Source organism: Lycium barbarum, chromosome 5 (genome assembly GCF_019175385.1).
Source record: "Lycium barbarum isolate Lr01 chromosome 5, ASM1917538v2, whole genome shotgun sequence".
NCBI classification, from domain to species: Eukaryota; Viridiplantae; Streptophyta; class Magnoliopsida; order Solanales; family Solanaceae; genus Lycium; species Lycium barbarum.
In genome coordinates, this window is record NC_083341.1 from 3,008,708 (window position 1) to 3,024,710 (window position 16,003).

At 35.7% G+C, this 16,003-nt stretch overlaps 2 protein-coding genes across 5 annotated transcripts; one reads left to right on the forward strand and one right to left on the reverse strand.

Moving 5' to 3' along the window:
• The first annotated feature begins 1,409 nt into the window (after positions 1-1,409).
• On the forward strand, positions 1,410-6,394 carry LOC132640142 (uncharacterized). Of its 4 annotated transcripts, none has more exons than XR_009582168.1 (8): positions 1,410-1,844; positions 2,835-3,012; positions 4,402-4,499; positions 5,269-5,365; positions 5,462-5,502; positions 5,606-5,703; positions 5,876-5,961; positions 6,055-6,105. XR_009582168.1 is itself a non-coding variant. In XM_060356603.1 (6 exons), the coding sequence occupies exons 1-6, from the start codon at positions 1,686-1,688 to the stop codon at positions 6,106-6,108; spliced, it is 672 nt and encodes a 223-aa protein (XP_060212586.1). In that variant the 5' UTR covers positions 1,414-1,685; the 3' UTR covers positions 6,109-6,394. The 4 variants fall into 4 exon arrangements, 1 of the variants encoding a protein (XP_060212586.1); XR_009582169.1 differs by having other exon boundaries at positions 5,645-5,703; XR_009582167.1 differs by having other exon boundaries at positions 5,462-5,703.
• Positions 6,395-7,158: 764 nt separating this feature from the next.
• LOC132640143 (cysteine desulfurase 1, chloroplastic) lies at positions 7,159-14,275 on the reverse strand. The gene is made up of 10 exons (XM_060356604.1): positions 13,959-14,275; positions 12,549-12,682; positions 12,105-12,261; positions 11,671-11,857; positions 9,949-10,094; positions 9,803-9,875; positions 9,572-9,635; positions 8,762-8,861; positions 7,845-8,003; positions 7,159-7,644 (listed from the first exon to the last, which is right to left on the reverse strand). The coding sequence occupies exons 1-10, from the start codon at positions 14,190-14,192 to the stop codon at positions 7,474-7,476; spliced, it is 1,425 nt and encodes a 474-aa protein (XP_060212587.1). The 5' UTR covers positions 14,193-14,275; the 3' UTR covers positions 7,159-7,473.
• Between the last annotated feature and the right edge of the window lie 1,728 nt (positions 14,276-16,003).

Consider the following 16,003-nt stretch of genomic DNA (forward strand, 5'->3'; position numbering starts at 1 on the left):
GGCCTAACTTTACTACAAAAATCTTCCTTGCATTTTTTTTTTTATTATTTTTACTGAGCCGGGGTTCGAACCCAAACCTCATGGTATTAGGCGAAGGGCAAAAATTGAAGACCACTAATTTATGGGGCAAAAATTAAAGACCACCCCAAAATAAGGACATTCCTGCGAATTGACCGTTTGAAATTCTATGGATATCATAGTGGGTCATTTGCACAAACATCCTATCTTGGGGTGGTATTTAATTTTTCGCCTTAATCACTTTTCGCGAGGCACAAGTTTAGTTTATCTTGGCATAAATTTATATTTTCGTATTATAATATCTCATAAATTATTCCGAACACGGCAAAACTTTCAAAACTCAACCTAAAAATGACCAAAACACTCACGAAGAAGGATAAAGAACATATGCCCTAAAAAGCATAACTCTAGTTGCTGAACACTACAACAAATTTTGAAAATACTACACAGATTATGCCTCATATATTAATTCCTATAGAACTTATGCCGAGCAAAGCAAAAGTTCAGTTTTCGAAGATAAAACTGTTACAAAACTTATGCAGAACGAAACAGGTCTGGATATTTTCATTAAATGACCAGCAGGAGCAAAACTTAAAGACCATAGATATGGGGGCAAAAATCAAAGACCAATGTGTTTGAAGAACAATCATTTTTTTGCATGGATTTCCCTTCAAAGGTATTGGTCTTTAATTTTTACCCTTCGCTTAAAAAATTGATCGAACATACCCCAAGGTTCTGCGTTCGAATCCCACTCAGAAAAAAAAAGAATTTGCGAGGCAAGGTTTTACGAAAAGTCTGTCTTATAAGGTAGAATTTGCCTTAAAGCATTTTTTTTTTTTTTTGTAATTCTGCTTTTATTCTACTTAATTTTTCCATGAAACTCTGCCTTGCGAAATTATAATTCTCTTTTTTATTGAGCCAGAATTCGAACCCAAAACCTCAAAATACTTTAGACGAAGGCTAAAAATTAAAGATCAGCCCCGAATAAGGACAATGGTGCAAATTGGCCAAGATCAATACTTCTATGGCTGTTCAACTCATGCGGCCCATAAATATGTGCCTTTAGCCCACTTCTCAAAACCCGCATCTCTAAATTTCTCTCTTTTCTCGATTTTTATTGGAGATGAATATTATGAGCCCGTTTGGATTGACTTATAAGTTGCTTATAAGCAGTTTTTTTGAGTGTTAGACTGATCAGTTTAAAGTTATTTTATGCTTAAAATAAATTTTAAAAAGTAATTAGACTCATTTAATTTATCTAAAACAGTTTATAAGTTAAAAAAATAAATTAGACTATTCAATTTTTTATTTATTTATAAGCTTTTTACGGTTTATGAGCTAAAAAAAAATAATATTAGACTACCCAGTAAGCCCATCCAAACAGGCTCTATATTCTAGAACTCTCTACATTCTCCTCGTACCATCGTTCTTTTTTCTTTATGAATGAATGAAGGAACTCGTTATCATCATTCCACTGCAAAATCTGTCCAAACAGGTCCTTAAATCACTGATCGGAAAATCTCCTCTCTCATCTCCATTCACCTGTCCAAACAGGTCCTTAACGAGATTTCTCTTTTCGAAGAATTCTTTCGAACTCGTTATTATCTGAATAATAACCACTACAAAATCTAATCCAAACAGGACCTTAATTCATATCGGTAATTGCTATGTCTACGGTGCAATACAATAATTACTCTCACAACGGAACATACTTTCCGACGCCGTTTCATCCCTACATTGGCCCTACTCCTTCGCCAGTGGCTAATCCCGTTTATAATGCTACAACAGCTATTCCAGGCGGTTACTCTTTGCCTCAGTATCAACAAGTAAGCATTTGCATTATAATTATGTATCGTATTGTTTTGTATTATACTTGTATCGTTTTGGTGAATACCACGTTGAATACATTACTATCACTCTCTACCGATTTACGTGACATTTTTTGCTTCGCGCGATTCAAACTTTGACCAATATTTTAAGATATATATATATATTTTCTATCAAATTGATATGAGAATTGCGATTTATAGTATTTTTTTCGTGGAGTTTTCAAATATGTACTGATATAGTTTGATTAGGCACGAACTTTAAGAAACTAAAGAAAGACTTCTGAAACTTGTGGTCGGTAATAAATCAGAGATATTTGTGTGGATATAAATCATTTTATTAAGGGTAAAAGGGAAAGTTTTAAGTTTTTTTTTTTTTTAAATATAGAAATGTATCATTCAATGTATCTAAGACTAAAAAGGTAAGTGTTCATATCGAGGGAGTAAATTTTAATTTTAAAATATTAAGTTGATCTAATCCAATTTAGCTTGAAAGTTTAGTCAAACTGAATCTCAAAAAGCAAAAAGTATCACATAAATTGGACAGAGGGAGTAATTATTATGATATTTCGGCTGTAAAATTTGATTTTGATGAACCGACTTGGATTGAGATAGAGAGGAGAAAAACAGAGCTAATTTTTCAGATGCATGTTTAACTCATCAGTGGCTCGTAGGTGTATATATATATATGTAAGTTATATATAACTTAAGCATATAACTTAATATATATATAGTATATGCATGCATGCCTTCTGTGCATGTTATAGTACCTAATATGTTTACACAAAGTGCATGCTTCTTAGTTACAGTTAGCAAGCTAGCGATAAAGAAGATCTTCATTGAAGTATTTGAAGTAGAGACTCTGTACATCTTTATCGATGTTGTTTTTTTTAGCTTTAAAGATGTTGTTTTTAGCTTGAATTTGTTCCTCTCGTGATAAAAGAAGATTTAGTTGATAATCTTTCTAACGTGCCTAATTATTGTGGACAGGCGCAGGAATTATTTCAAAAAGTTGCACAGACAATTACGCCCGAGGCAATTCAGAATGTGAAAGCTGCGCTTGCAAGCAGTGAGATTGATCAAAAAGCTGAGGCCAAAAAGAAAGCTGTGCCTCGAAAGGCAGCAGGACAGACTTGGGAAGATCCTACTCTTGCAGACTGGCCAGAGAGTAAGTCGCTTGCTCCATTTGATTCTTTCTTCTAATTTGGTTTGGCGTCAAATGTTTGAATTCAGTTTTTACCCATTAAAAAAAAAGTTGAGTTTGTTTAGTTTATTCTCTTGGTGCTCTGTGGTTGTTCCGATTTGGTCTCCTCGCAGTCCTTGATAGTTTTGAACATGAATTGAACTATGTACTACCTTGTTATGAAGAGTCCTGGCAGCGCTTATAAGAATGTTAAAACTGGTCTGGATAACCGCGTAAGCTGTAGAAAGCAATTATGAGTGCTGAAGCAATCACCGGCTATGCCTTGCAGGGTGTGGAATTAAGGAAGCAGTTATTAAAGGTGAATAAGTCACCTATGCAATCACTCAGGGGGGGTAAAAATTAAGTCTAATTTCATATTATGATCCAACTTTCCGTGAAATCTAGATATATTTTGAGGTTATCAGCAACAGAATTTAGATTAAAGTGAGCATGATCAATAGTGATAGTTTAGGCAACTTGAAAGAATTGAGGACTGAAAAATATTTGACCACATATAGCAGTTGTTAAAAAAGTGGGCAGGCAATGATCGGGGTGCTGTTAAAACCAAGTAGGTGAGGTCCTTCAATAGAGCTGGCATGACAGTGTACCCTTCCCCTACTCCCCATCCTAAAGAGGTCAAAGCTTTCATATTGCTTCATGTGCTCGGCTTTTGGGGTGTCTCTGTGTGTGTGGTGGGGAGGGGGATTATCATCTTCATGAAGTAAACATTCCGTATCGAGTCTTCGCCTCGTTGGTGGACGGAGGGAAGCTTTTCTTTCGAGCCAATGCATCAGTCCAAGTAACACTTGTCATGCCTATCACCTTTATATGTTCTGTTTCCCCTTTTCCGTTTTGGCAGGGGCAGTGACACTTGGAGGCTGGAGCCAGTTTGAAGCAAAAATGGTCTATACTATAATGAATGCCTAACTGCCAAAGGCACAATGTGGAAGGTAGAAGAATAAATGTGCTGAATTAATTGTGCTTGAAAAGTTCTGGGTCGAGTCGTCCTTCTGAATAAACACCCCCCCCCCCCCCCCCCCCCCCGGGTCCACTCTTTTTGTGTGGAGGCAGCTGATTGCGAGGCGAACGAGCTAGCTAATACTCCTATATACATGTTTGAATGTTATCCTTTCGTGACTTATCAAAAAAAAACTACGCTTCAGTGATCCATTTTCACAGACTATTTTCCTGGTAATTTTTATGTCTGACTTCCCGTATAACTCTTTTCGCTCTTCTTGTTGTGTTGATTTTTATGTCTTGACGTTCCATAAAACTCTTTTCGCACTTCTTGTTGTGTTGACTGTTGGCTTTTGCTGTAAGATGGGTGTCAATTCTATTACATTTGACTGACCAAGTTGACTATTTTTCATGCAGATGATTTTCGTATATTTTGTGGTAACCTTGGGAATGAGGTGAATGATGATGTTTTGTCGAAAGCATTTTCAAGATTTCCTTCCTTTAACATGGCCAGGGTAAGTTCTTTTAGAATCATTCATGTTTCCGAACAGTGATACTTTTGATTCGTATACTTGGGACTTGTGTGCTTTCTTAAAATGGTCATGACGCGGGGGGGGGGGGGGGGGGGGGGGGAGGGAGGTCTTTGTGTCTAGACTTCTTCTTTGCTTTCTCTTATAGATTTTATATTTCCATACGTTCGACATCCTTCAATTTGGGGAGAGCCAGTGGCGGAGCCATTCTTTTAATTGACACCCCTTCGTGGAAATTTACTCTGCATAGATAGATAAAAATATACTTATATTTATACACTATATGTTGACTCCCACTTGTCTTTTTGGTATGTTTTCCTTTTTATATTTTTGGAGAAAATTGATTTAGTAGAAAAAATAAAAGAATTGCAGAAAAGGCCATTGTTGGGCTCTTAGATGGAACCAAACTTGTATCCCTCACCACAGCATGTTTTTCTCTTTTTCTGTTTGTTGTGTAGACTGCGTGTGTTACACAGTTGTCGTGCATGTTCATATTTGCACTAAACTGAAGAATATTGCTAAGTACATCAATCTCGAGCCATTAATAAGGTATCTTGAAATACTGTCAGCTTTTGAATGTTTAAAATGGCGAGTTATCTAGGTTGGTGAGCATCCAAAGGAGGAGGTTGTATTGATGGTGATCTATGTCCCAAAGACTCGTGTATAATTATCAGATTCAAGTATGGATATGTGGTATGTTCAACTTAAAGTCCGTGTAACATATAAGGGTTTTTAACGATGGTAACGGTGACAGGTTGTGAGAGAAAAGTGGACTGGCAAGACCAAGGGATTTGGATTTGTAAGCTTTTCAAATCCTTCAGACCTTGCGGTGGCACTTAAAGAAATGAATGGTAAGTGGTATTTCCATATGTATAAGGCATAAGCCTCTTACTCTGCTTCTGCTACGGTAGTATAACCAACATCTTAAATGGCATACCTTGATACAGGGTATGGTTAGATATCTTTTGAAGATCACCGAACTAGAATGGTATGGGATGATAACCCTCAATTTCATTTGGGATTTTCCTTTATTGAGATGCTTGATGATGCCTCATATGGGTCTCTTTCAACCCCTTGTTTGATGTCATAAGGTTGAAAGATGTACCCTGATGGGAGTGTGTTATCTGCAGACCCCTCTGGATGACTCAGCACCACAACAACTAGGAGTGTGTTGTTGACATTAAATTAGGTAAAGTAAAATAAGAAAGGGGAACTTTAGTTAAGAGTTTTGAGTAGTGTGGTTCCCTTGGGCCTCTTTGCAAAATGGAGGCGTTTGTTGATGTTTTAATGGGCAGCATATTTCCTACCAAACTTTCATGGCTCGGATACTTAAGTGACAGGGTACGTTATTGTGATTTCAGGGAAATATGTTGGAAACAGGCCAGTTCAACTTCGAAAGAGTAAATGGAAAGACAGGATTGACTATGAAGCTTTGGTGAAACAGAAGGTGAGCGTTCTTTTTCACTGATCAGCCTATGTATGATTTGTGTTCTAAAAATTGGCATTCACTGACCAGTTTTCTTATTGAACGTTGTGGCAGAATGAGTCTTTGAAGAAAGCAAAGTCGCCAAAGAAGAGTGTATTGCACAAATGAGCGCCAAATTTGTAGAGCATAGCTTAATAGTAGGATATTTTAGATGTATCTTGGTGGGCATAAGAGTAAGAGTGAGACATTGCAGTTATTGCATACAGATGTGCCATTTCATCCTACACTATCTTTAGTGCTTTATGGTTCACCATGACTCTCTTTTCTGCGCGTTGTATGGCGAACCTCTTGGCAATTGTGGAATGGGAAGCTTTAATTGTTCATTCACCTTGTGAGATATTTGCAGTGTCATTCATAAATCAGTGTAATTTGAAATATACTTTTATTACAGATTTACAGTGCTTAGTGCAGTCCGATTAAATGAGTCCACCATGGTCGTTACTTGGACTCTTAAAGTGCAAGCCCTGAATTGTTATGCATGTCAAGTTTTTATCGATCAACTCGTGGAGAATTAAAACATAAAACCAAAAATGCGTGACACCCTAACATCAGGTTGATAAAAATGCTCTAAAAAGACTGGTGATTAAACAATACACGCTAGTACTATACCGAAACTGCAAATGTTGACTTTACCGTCGGATTAAGAATTGAACTGCTCAACTAATGTAATGAGACCTGAGCTCAAGTAATTTGGGATGTGTTTAAGTGCATTCATGAGAATTTTACCATAATATGCGTCAAAAGTTGAAGTGAAAGTTATGCAAGCTTAAGTTTTAACTTCAAGAGAGTGTATCTCCATGTGTATGTGGAATCTTGGAGTTTAGTTTCCATCGCCACAAAACATTTGTCGATACGATGTTGGAGTAAAAGTTAGGCACGATTTACCACGGAACTGCGCGGCTGCTGAAAGGCAGAATCTGAATACGACACCAACTAGCCTCACTTGTGTGTTTCACCTATGGCTATGTGAGAATATACGCAGTTGCCGGTGAAAATGCAGCTGGCACTAAAGAAGCTAGGTAGTGTCTTTCTATTGCTTTGCTAACGGAGGAAGTAACCAGTGTCCCGGAAAAAAGAAAAACTCAGAAAACTACAATGGCGATGGGTTCAAAACGACAAGCGGAAAGTAATCAGCCAAAAATTAAGGAAAACGGAACATATGAAATCTAGTACTGTAACAATTAAATTGAATTGAAGTAACAGATATCAGCATCTAATTTACAGTGATGTCAGTTTATTCATGAAGCACACCCTTTACATAAGCGTGTGGTTGTATTCATTGCGATGGCATCTTCCTTGGCGCTGCTTTTTTCGCTTTACACAACGAAACAGTGACTCTTTATAACATTAGAGCAAACACAGTAAAATTTTAACAGCAACTCGTCGACCACATAATCAAGATGGATGTGCGCAGCCACTCCAGCGAGGGGTATATATCCTTAGATAAGTTACAGAGGTGATGCAGAAGTACCCTCATTTGAAAGAAGTGAAAAAGTCGATAGTGTCCTTGAGCGCCTCGATGAATCGGTCAACATCGTCTTTAGTGTTGTAGAAATGAAGGCTAGCACGTGCGCTTGAACTGATCCCCAAATGGCGATGGAGGGGCTGAGCACAATGGTGACCTGATCTAATAGCCACACCATGCTGCAGAAAACACTGCTATTTAGAAATACTTCATTTACATGACCTCTTAAGTTATAGTACGCATACCCGGGCTACCTTACAAATGCACATATCCATGTAAGGTGCATAGACATGCATTTGTTTTTCAGATCCTACCCTCATTTTAGTAAGAGTAAAATCGTAGCTATGCAAGAGCTAGGATGAATTTTTATTTCCCATACCTGTTGATCAAGGAAAGTCGCGATATCCGTTGGGTGAACATCTTTAACATTGAAAGAACAAAGAGCTGCTCGCTTAACAGTTCGTGAAGGTGCAGGGCCGTAAATACGAACATCAGATACAGAAGAGAGGCGATCATACAGATAATTACCCAGCTCCATCTGAGAAGGGATATGAGAATGGAAGAGCCATTATATCGCCAAAACCACTCCTTATCAAAATGCATATTATGCAACTTTACCTTGGATTTGCTTTTCACCACAAATTTGAGATGAACTCAAATATCATAATAAGTCAAAAGGTAAAGAAACATATATACATACTGAAGGTTGATTCATTTCGACTAAGTTCTAGATGATTCTAAAGACGAGCATTAATCTACATAAAGCGGCAATAGCCACCCTGATGAAATTAAAAGAAGTGAGCAAACCAGCAAAAGGTAGTGAAGAATAGAGGTAGTCATATATATATAGTTGCAAATTACACTCTACAGTGGAAGGTGCTAAATTAATGGTACAAAACTTTGAATATGACGCCCAAATAAAGGTTTTAACTGTAAGATTAGTTCAAAATAGTTGTCCATAGTAGCAAATACTGAGAGCCAAAATCCCAGGAAGACAGCATCTCAATGTCTTCTTTGAAGCTGGAATTGAAAAACTAAAAATCGAAGAACAGAAAACAATATCCAACCGCTACTTGAGATCTCTTCAGTATAATGCAAAGTTGTGGTGCATTTTTTAACCTCATTGAAATTTGCACGCTACCATTTTTTTATGGGATAGGTAATTTAGATGCTACCATACAGCCATACGGGAGAAGCAAATTAGCAAAATGGTATTGTGAACAGATACATGGATTTCAGACAGAGTGCAAAAGTACGTTTTTCAGGAAAATGAGTTTTTAAGGGATAAAAACTCACCTCATAATCATGAATCCGTTGCATGCCAATTTCCGACAGATAATCAATTGCAGCTCCAAGCCCAATTGCTTCTCCAATTGCGGGAGTCCCAGCCTCAAATCTGATCCCAATTACAAAAAGGGGTGTAAGAGGGAACTTACAAGAGCAATTAGATTTAAAAATTACTCCTAGATGATTGAGCTTTAGCCAAAACACTGAAGAGTTCCAGGCCAATGTATTATTTCCAGATCCAATATAAAGTTAACAGACAATCTAGACATACTTAAGATGAGAAGGGGTAATCAATGTCGTCGGCATAGAGCCTGCATTATTATCAATGTGTCATAGGATTTAAAACTCTCTTCAAACCAAAAAGGAAAAAAAAAATATTTTTTATTAAGACGTAGAAGCGTTGTATGATGCTCAGAAATGATGATGGGGAGGATGGATAGCTTTGAGAAGTGTGGAAGTCTTTGTATAAATCTAAATCACAGAATCATGAACATTTCCCCCAATGGTAATAAGAACCAATGACAATGAAGGGAAGATTCCAAGTTGACCTATCTTGACGGTACTTTATTCAATATAAGTGGAGCAAGAAAAGGATCGAAGAAATACAGCTTCAGGCTAGATGTAATGGTATTAATATCAAGATGATGAAAATGGACAAGTAGAGAAACTAAAAACATAAGAACTTAAAAAGATTTCAAGATCATGGTTCAAAGGCAGGCATTGGATGCAGTTCGGCTTGAATGGACAAAAGAACAGCTAAATAGTTGTCAAAAGTATTGCCAGAAAACTCTAATAGGAACGACGGAAAAAGCAACAAACCTAGAAGGAGGTTCAGCATAAGTGGAATGATCCAAATATACATCAGCTATCATTTCACCACCACCTGCAATTCAAGGGACAAGACAACTTAAGAACCAGCTTGACTGAAACCACCTTTAAATATCCTTCTACACATGGCATGAAATTTACCAAGCACGAAGCAGAATGTAAATAAATGATACTTGGCTTTGATTTTCTTTTTGAGAATAAAGATAAGGAAAAGTTACATACCAAGGAACGGAGGCATGCCAGAAAGGATCTCGCTCTTGCCATACAAGAATCCAACGCCTGTAGGCCCACACATCTGAAGCATGTTTATCCTCAATTTCAAATACTCAATGGAGAACCACTTATATAGTACATGGCATTTTCCTCACCTTATGAGAGGAACCAACAAGAAAATCAGTGTCTAGATTCTTAACATCGACCACCATGTGTGGGACACTTTGACAAGCATCTACAAGCACTTTTGCTCCAACATCATGTGCCCAACTTATGACTTCATCCATTGGAAGAACAGAAGCTGCATATAAAATGGGGATACTAAGAAGAGACCAATCGACAAGAAAAGGATAAATAGAAATATGGGAAAGAAAATTCACAAAGAGAAAGTGTATTCTGATTTGTTATTCAAATAACAATGAGCAGACTGAAATTTAAGCCACAGGATATCCACAGTTGACGTCACAAATAAATTCTAAAACATGCACCAATAAAAGTGACTGTTATCCACTAGGTTACATTGTCTAGGGAGTACTATGTTTAGACATTAGGATCATAATAGTCTATATTAGGGAATGCATTTTACAAGATTGAACCATCAGAACCTATGATACTGAAATTAAGCTCGTCGCATATTGCGTTGAATAAACCCCAGATTGAAGATCCATGATATAGCAGTCCCTCATACAGAAAGAAGCATCTGATTGGAAGGCAGTACAGGTGCTGCTACAACTAATTGGTTCTTCAGTTGATTGGTGAACAAAGGAATTTAGTATGGAGCAGCAAAGAAATATAAGAACATGACTGTCGACTCTAAATTTGATATTTTTTCACATTACCACTCCCAACAATGGGAGTAGTAGAGCCATCAGCAAGCTTTAGCTTACCCAATGATGTGATGGGTTAAGTGAAGAGAAAATGGTACTCATAAAAGAGTAGTGATCAATAGCGCCGCTATCAATTATACACTGTCCACTACTCGAGGCCAGAAGGAATTTGAGAGATCACTAAGACAGAAAATATGCTCAAGTAGATGATCTCCACCCCACCCCCACCCCCACCCCCTCCCCGGGGTCAAGTCCTACCATGAAGTATTTACTGGCTTCCATTTTCTTTTTTCTTTTTTTTTCCACAGTTCTAGTGTCTGAATTACTTGTTTGCTTACTTCTATTATTTTATCACCAAGTTTCTCCAAGAGCAATAGAAAATGATAAGTAAAGTGGCAATCCCTTCTAGAGTTTCGATATATCAGACAAAACTACTAAACATTATCTTCCAGTTATTCTGTTACCAATCAACTTTCAGTTAAGCAACAGAAAAAAGGAGAATCAAAATGAAGAATTCTTTTAAGAATATCAGCTAAATCAGAGCGTGCCACAAACTTGAAAATTCTGAAAAGCAGGTATAGTCAAGAGAAACCTGATATAGAACAGTTCCTGCAGGTTTTATGCGATAATCGATCCATGCTTAAAATGACCTCACTAGGTCAAGGAAAATTCTAGACAAACTTGATTCACTTCTACTATTTTCAATCAATACATGAAGTTGAAACTTGAAAGTAAATCATAGTTCTGCAACAGTTTCTGTTATCTTCTTTCTGACTGTGATTAGCAGTAGTTCTTTTGAGATTTGAGAATGACACTATGATTAGCAGTGGCTCACGCAACGGAAAGAGCAATTTGATCACTATCTCCTTTTGAGGTCAATATAACTGCAGAGCAAAGAGTGGTTTTACAAGTTGGACTAAGAGCGCCATTTATTATCTCTAGCATTCCATCAAACTAAGATGAGATTGAATTGTGGGTCCACAAGATTCTTCTATTATCTGGAAATGAAAATTAGTGGGTTGATCTCTGATAGAATAATTATTCACCAACCTAACATATTTGAGACATGATGCATGACCAGAAGCTTTGTCCTCCTTGAGAGAATGTCTCTTAATTGCCCTACATCTGGAACTTCATCCTCTGTCAAATTTACAAACTTCAGGACAGCACCAGTCTTTTGAGCAACAATTTGCCAAGGAACAATTGCACTGTGATGTTCAGCTATTGTGATTATAATCTGCAAAGTTAGAAGAAACAATTTTTAGTCAAATACCAGCGGCATATCTAAGTAAACAACTGCTAGAAAACTTTTAAAAAATGTTATAACAAGGATCCGAGTTTCAAATACCCAATGAGACGAAAAGGATAACAATAAACATGTATTATTTAAAGCTAACAATTAACATAATTGGAGGATCCTCTCAAATAAATATCTCCAGACATTAAAGTGACAAATAACAAACTCTGGAAGAAAGAATATACACCTCATCTCCTGGTTTCAAGTTTGAGAGTCCCCAAGAGTAAGCCACTAAGTTGATAGCTTCAGTAGCATTTCTTGTAAAAATGATTTCTGTAGCTCCGGCATTAATGAAATTTGCCACCTTTTGTCTTGCTGACTCGTACTCATCTGTCGCCTTTGCACTAGGTTCAAAATGATAATACAAACTAGTCAATATAGCATATCAAATAATCTATCAATCAACTATGCCTCAATCCTAAAGTAGTCTGTTGGTTTTATTAATGTGTTGTATTATTCCGCTCTGTCCAGGTCCATACTATACATAATATGAAAGAAAGGTCCACCACAAGCCTATTTGAAGTAAAATTGAAATGAATTTCTTTTTATGGATGGATAAAATTGCAACGAACTTCTAGATTTTATGGCCATTGTAAAAGATGTTGAGTATAAATCTTTTCAATATGAGTACCTCAAATAATGAATGCCCCTATGGACATTGGAATTGTAAGCTTCATAATAATTCTGCAAAGCCTTGATTACAGCTGTTGGCTTTTGGGAAGTTGCAGCATTATCCAAATACACAAGCTTTGAGCCATTTATTTCCTGCAAATATCACCACAATATCATTCCATGTAATATCAATCCTAACTCCTCTCTAACCCAACATTAATTAAATATCCTTTTTCAACTTCAACTTCAAATATTACTTTTTTCAAATCTAGACCAACTCATGCCGAAATGCCTACCAAGAGCTATCAGATCATTCCACTTAGCTTGTTTATATCACTCAAATATTTAAATTTATGCTAGCATTTGTACAGGAACTTAACTCTGCCTATGTGCAAAGGACAACTGGCCTCAGACTCAGACAAAGATGAACCATTTCAGTAAGCTAACAGCCAGTATTGTCGTCGAATTACAGTACTTCCTCAAATAATACAGAGAATTCATATAATCTAATTGGGATTAAGTTGATACGTATCTGTATACATATACACGCGGCACACATACATGAACACCAAAGAAGTTCGCAAAGTGGGAAGCATGCATAAAAGAGTTTTGGCAAAATAAAGTTTTTGAGTGTTTAGAAAAGAAGGAAAAAGGCACTTGTTTGAGAAAATTTTGCCAAAAAAAAAACTAGTTACTTTCTTTGAAAATTTTGAAAAACTGAGTTTCGGAATCTTCTAAAAAAAGTGCTTGTATGAGAAGATTTTGCAACAAAAAAACTAACTATTGTTTGAAAATTTGAAAAACTGAGTTTGGAAATCTTCTCCAAAAAGTGCTTGTTTGAGAAGATTTTGCCCAGAAATAAAAGTTTTTTCTTTTTCTTTTTTGTGAAAATTTTGAAAAAAATTGAGTTTGGAATCTTCAAAAAAAAGGTTACTACTACTTTTGTGCAAAATCTTTTCAAACCAACACTACCTACAAAAACTTCAAAACATGAGTTAACTACTTTTTGAGAAGATTTAGCAAATAAAAAGTTTTTTTTTTTTTTTGACAATTTAGAGAAACTGATTTTAGAATCTTCGAAAAAGTTGCCTTTTGTGCAAAAACTTTTCAAACAAAACTTCCTCCAAAAACTGAAACTGAGCTTGCAAAAACTAAGAATCTTCCATACAGCGAAAAGCTAAATCAAAATTTACCCAAAAAAGCTAAAAAAAATCGAAAAACTGAGTTCGGAAATCTTCTCAAAGAAGTGCTTGCTTGAGTAGATTTTGTTCCAAGCAAAGTAAAAAAAAAGTTATTCCTTTTGTGCAAAAACTGAGTTTGCAAAAAACTCAAACACCTACAATCTTCCAAACCACCAAAACTATGAATCAAAATATACCTAATACTACAGATTTTCATATACATAGAGAAAGTGGAAAAGAGGCCGGACCTGGTGAAGTATTGGGAAGTCGGGTCGGGTAATATGCCCGAGCGAACCGGGTCCAAGTTTCGGGTCATCTACTAATGGAGTAGAAGTAGATGCTGCTGAAGCTGACACGTGTAACGGCCGGGACCGCCACCTGAGCGAAGTGGAGCTCCGATTGGTGACCCGGTTAACCGTTCGGAGACCGATTGGTAGTTTGAGAATTGCGCCTTCCATCGGAGTTGTTGTTGTTGTTATCATCGTCGGTTTGTGTGAACTCCAACTACTACTACACACCGTTTATCCTTTTTTTTCATAATCTCTTTTTTGGTTTTTTAATTGCGGAAAAGGCTAAAAAATGTCCTTAATCAATTGGAAAGGACTCAAAATGTCAAAAATGTCCTTAACATTTTTTTTTTAAGTTAAAGAAATAACCCCAGTTAACAGAAACCAGAAATATAACATGGAATTTCGTTAAAGAAGTCGCCATTTTTAATTAATCCACGTAAATTTTTGATCCATTTAAAGACTCGATCTAAACCAACACCCAAATCCGTTTCCAATAAATGTAATATCCCACGCTATGGTAGACATAAATCGGAGTCATTTTTTTGCTCGGATTACCCTTCTTTTGGGGTGTTATTTAATTTTTGTCCCTTAAATTGGTGGCCTTTAATTTTTAACTTTCGCCCAATATCACGAGGTTCTGGATTTGAATCCCAGTTCAGTAAAAAAAAAAAAAAAATTGCAAGGCAGAGATTTGGATTCGTAAGGCGAAATTTTGGGTTGAAACTCTCTCTTGCAAATTCAAATTCTGTCTTGCGATTTTTTTTAGAATTTTTGACTAAGCGGAAATTTGAACTCAAAATTAAGAAATTTTTAGCAAGGATAAAAATTAAAAATCACCAATTTAAGGGACAAAAATTAAAGACCACCCCAGCGAAGGGCAATCTGCAAATTGCCCAATCGGAGTTAAATGGCAATAGTAAGAGCCTGTTTGGATGGGCCTTTGCTTAGCAAAAAGTCATGAGTCAGGAATTTTATCTTATGATTTTTTTTACTTAGTGTTGCTATTTTGATTTTAATAAAACAAGTGCTTAAATTTTTTATTTTATTTTACCAAACACTATATAAATTAGTTGATTGAGAAAAATATAAACATTACTAGTTTAGTTTGATAATTGCATTCAAGTGTGAGTGAAATATATACATTATTTCTAAACAAGAACTCAAATTTAAATGACATTAACTTCAAATTGAATGCAGAATTAACTTTCAAGCAAAAAATAAACAATAGAACTAAAGCAATACTAAATTCAAAAAAATTGTACAACATTAATTTTCCTTAATTTTTGAACTAATCATAGATGCGGGTAAACTTGTGCCCTTATAAATGCATTCGACACATGACAGTTATACCGATTGAAAAACAGAAAATATAAGAAATGTGAGTTATGAATCTCAAATGATAAAATACAAATTATATGACAAATATGACTTATTAATCACAATTCACAACTAATAAACATGACTTATAAATTGTGAAATGCGACGTATAAATGACTGTTCAGAGATGACAGTTATAAATTGTAATCAAGCAATTTATGCTTACAATCATGTTTAGATATGATTTGATTGAAACTAAAATAAATATCTAAAGTTAAAATTTTGTTTGGAAATGAAATTAAAGTTATAGGTGTAAGCAAACAAATTTAAAGTTGTGTTCGAACTTGATTCACTTATCAAGCTAACATATAAAAATCATATTTTGTATAATCATTTTAACACATATTGTATGCATTTGGACAAATACTTTTAATTGGCATTATCCAATATCCCTCTGTCTCAAATTACTTGTCGTGGTTATTAAAGACATTTATCTCAAATTATTTGTTATTTAAGGAGTTCAAAACATAATAAATTATTTTTTTCCATTTTGCCCTTATTAAAATTTTATCATTAATAAAGATGACATATAAATAGAATAAATATTTAATGGAGAGATATTATGATTTAAATATAAATAAAGGTAAAGTTAGTTAAATACTTCTCTATATTAATATTTTATACGG

Coding starts and splice junctions, on each gene's coding strand:
- LOC132640142 (XM_060356603.1), top strand. CDS start 1,686: ATGTCTACGGTGCAATACAATAATTACTCTCACAACGGAACATACTTT. Junction 1,845..2,834: donor CTTTGCCTCAGTATCAACAA/GTAAGCATTTGC, acceptor TATTGTGGACAG/GCGCAGGAATTATTTCAAAA. Junction 5,962..6,054: donor AAGCTTTGGTGAAACAGAAG/GTGAGCGTTCTT, acceptor ACGTTGTGGCAG/AATGAGTCTTTGAAGAAAGC.
- LOC132640143 (XM_060356604.1), bottom strand. CDS start 14,192: ATGATAACAACAACAACAACTCCGATGGAAGGCGCAATTCTCAAACTA. Junction 12,683..13,958: donor ACTTCCCAATACTTCACCAG/GTCCGGCCTCTT, acceptor TGATATTTGCAG/GAAATAAATGGCTCAAAGCT. Junction 8,004..8,761: donor AACGGATTCATGATTATGAG/GTGAGTTTTTAT, acceptor ATCCCTTCTCAG/ATGGAGCTGGGTAATTATCT.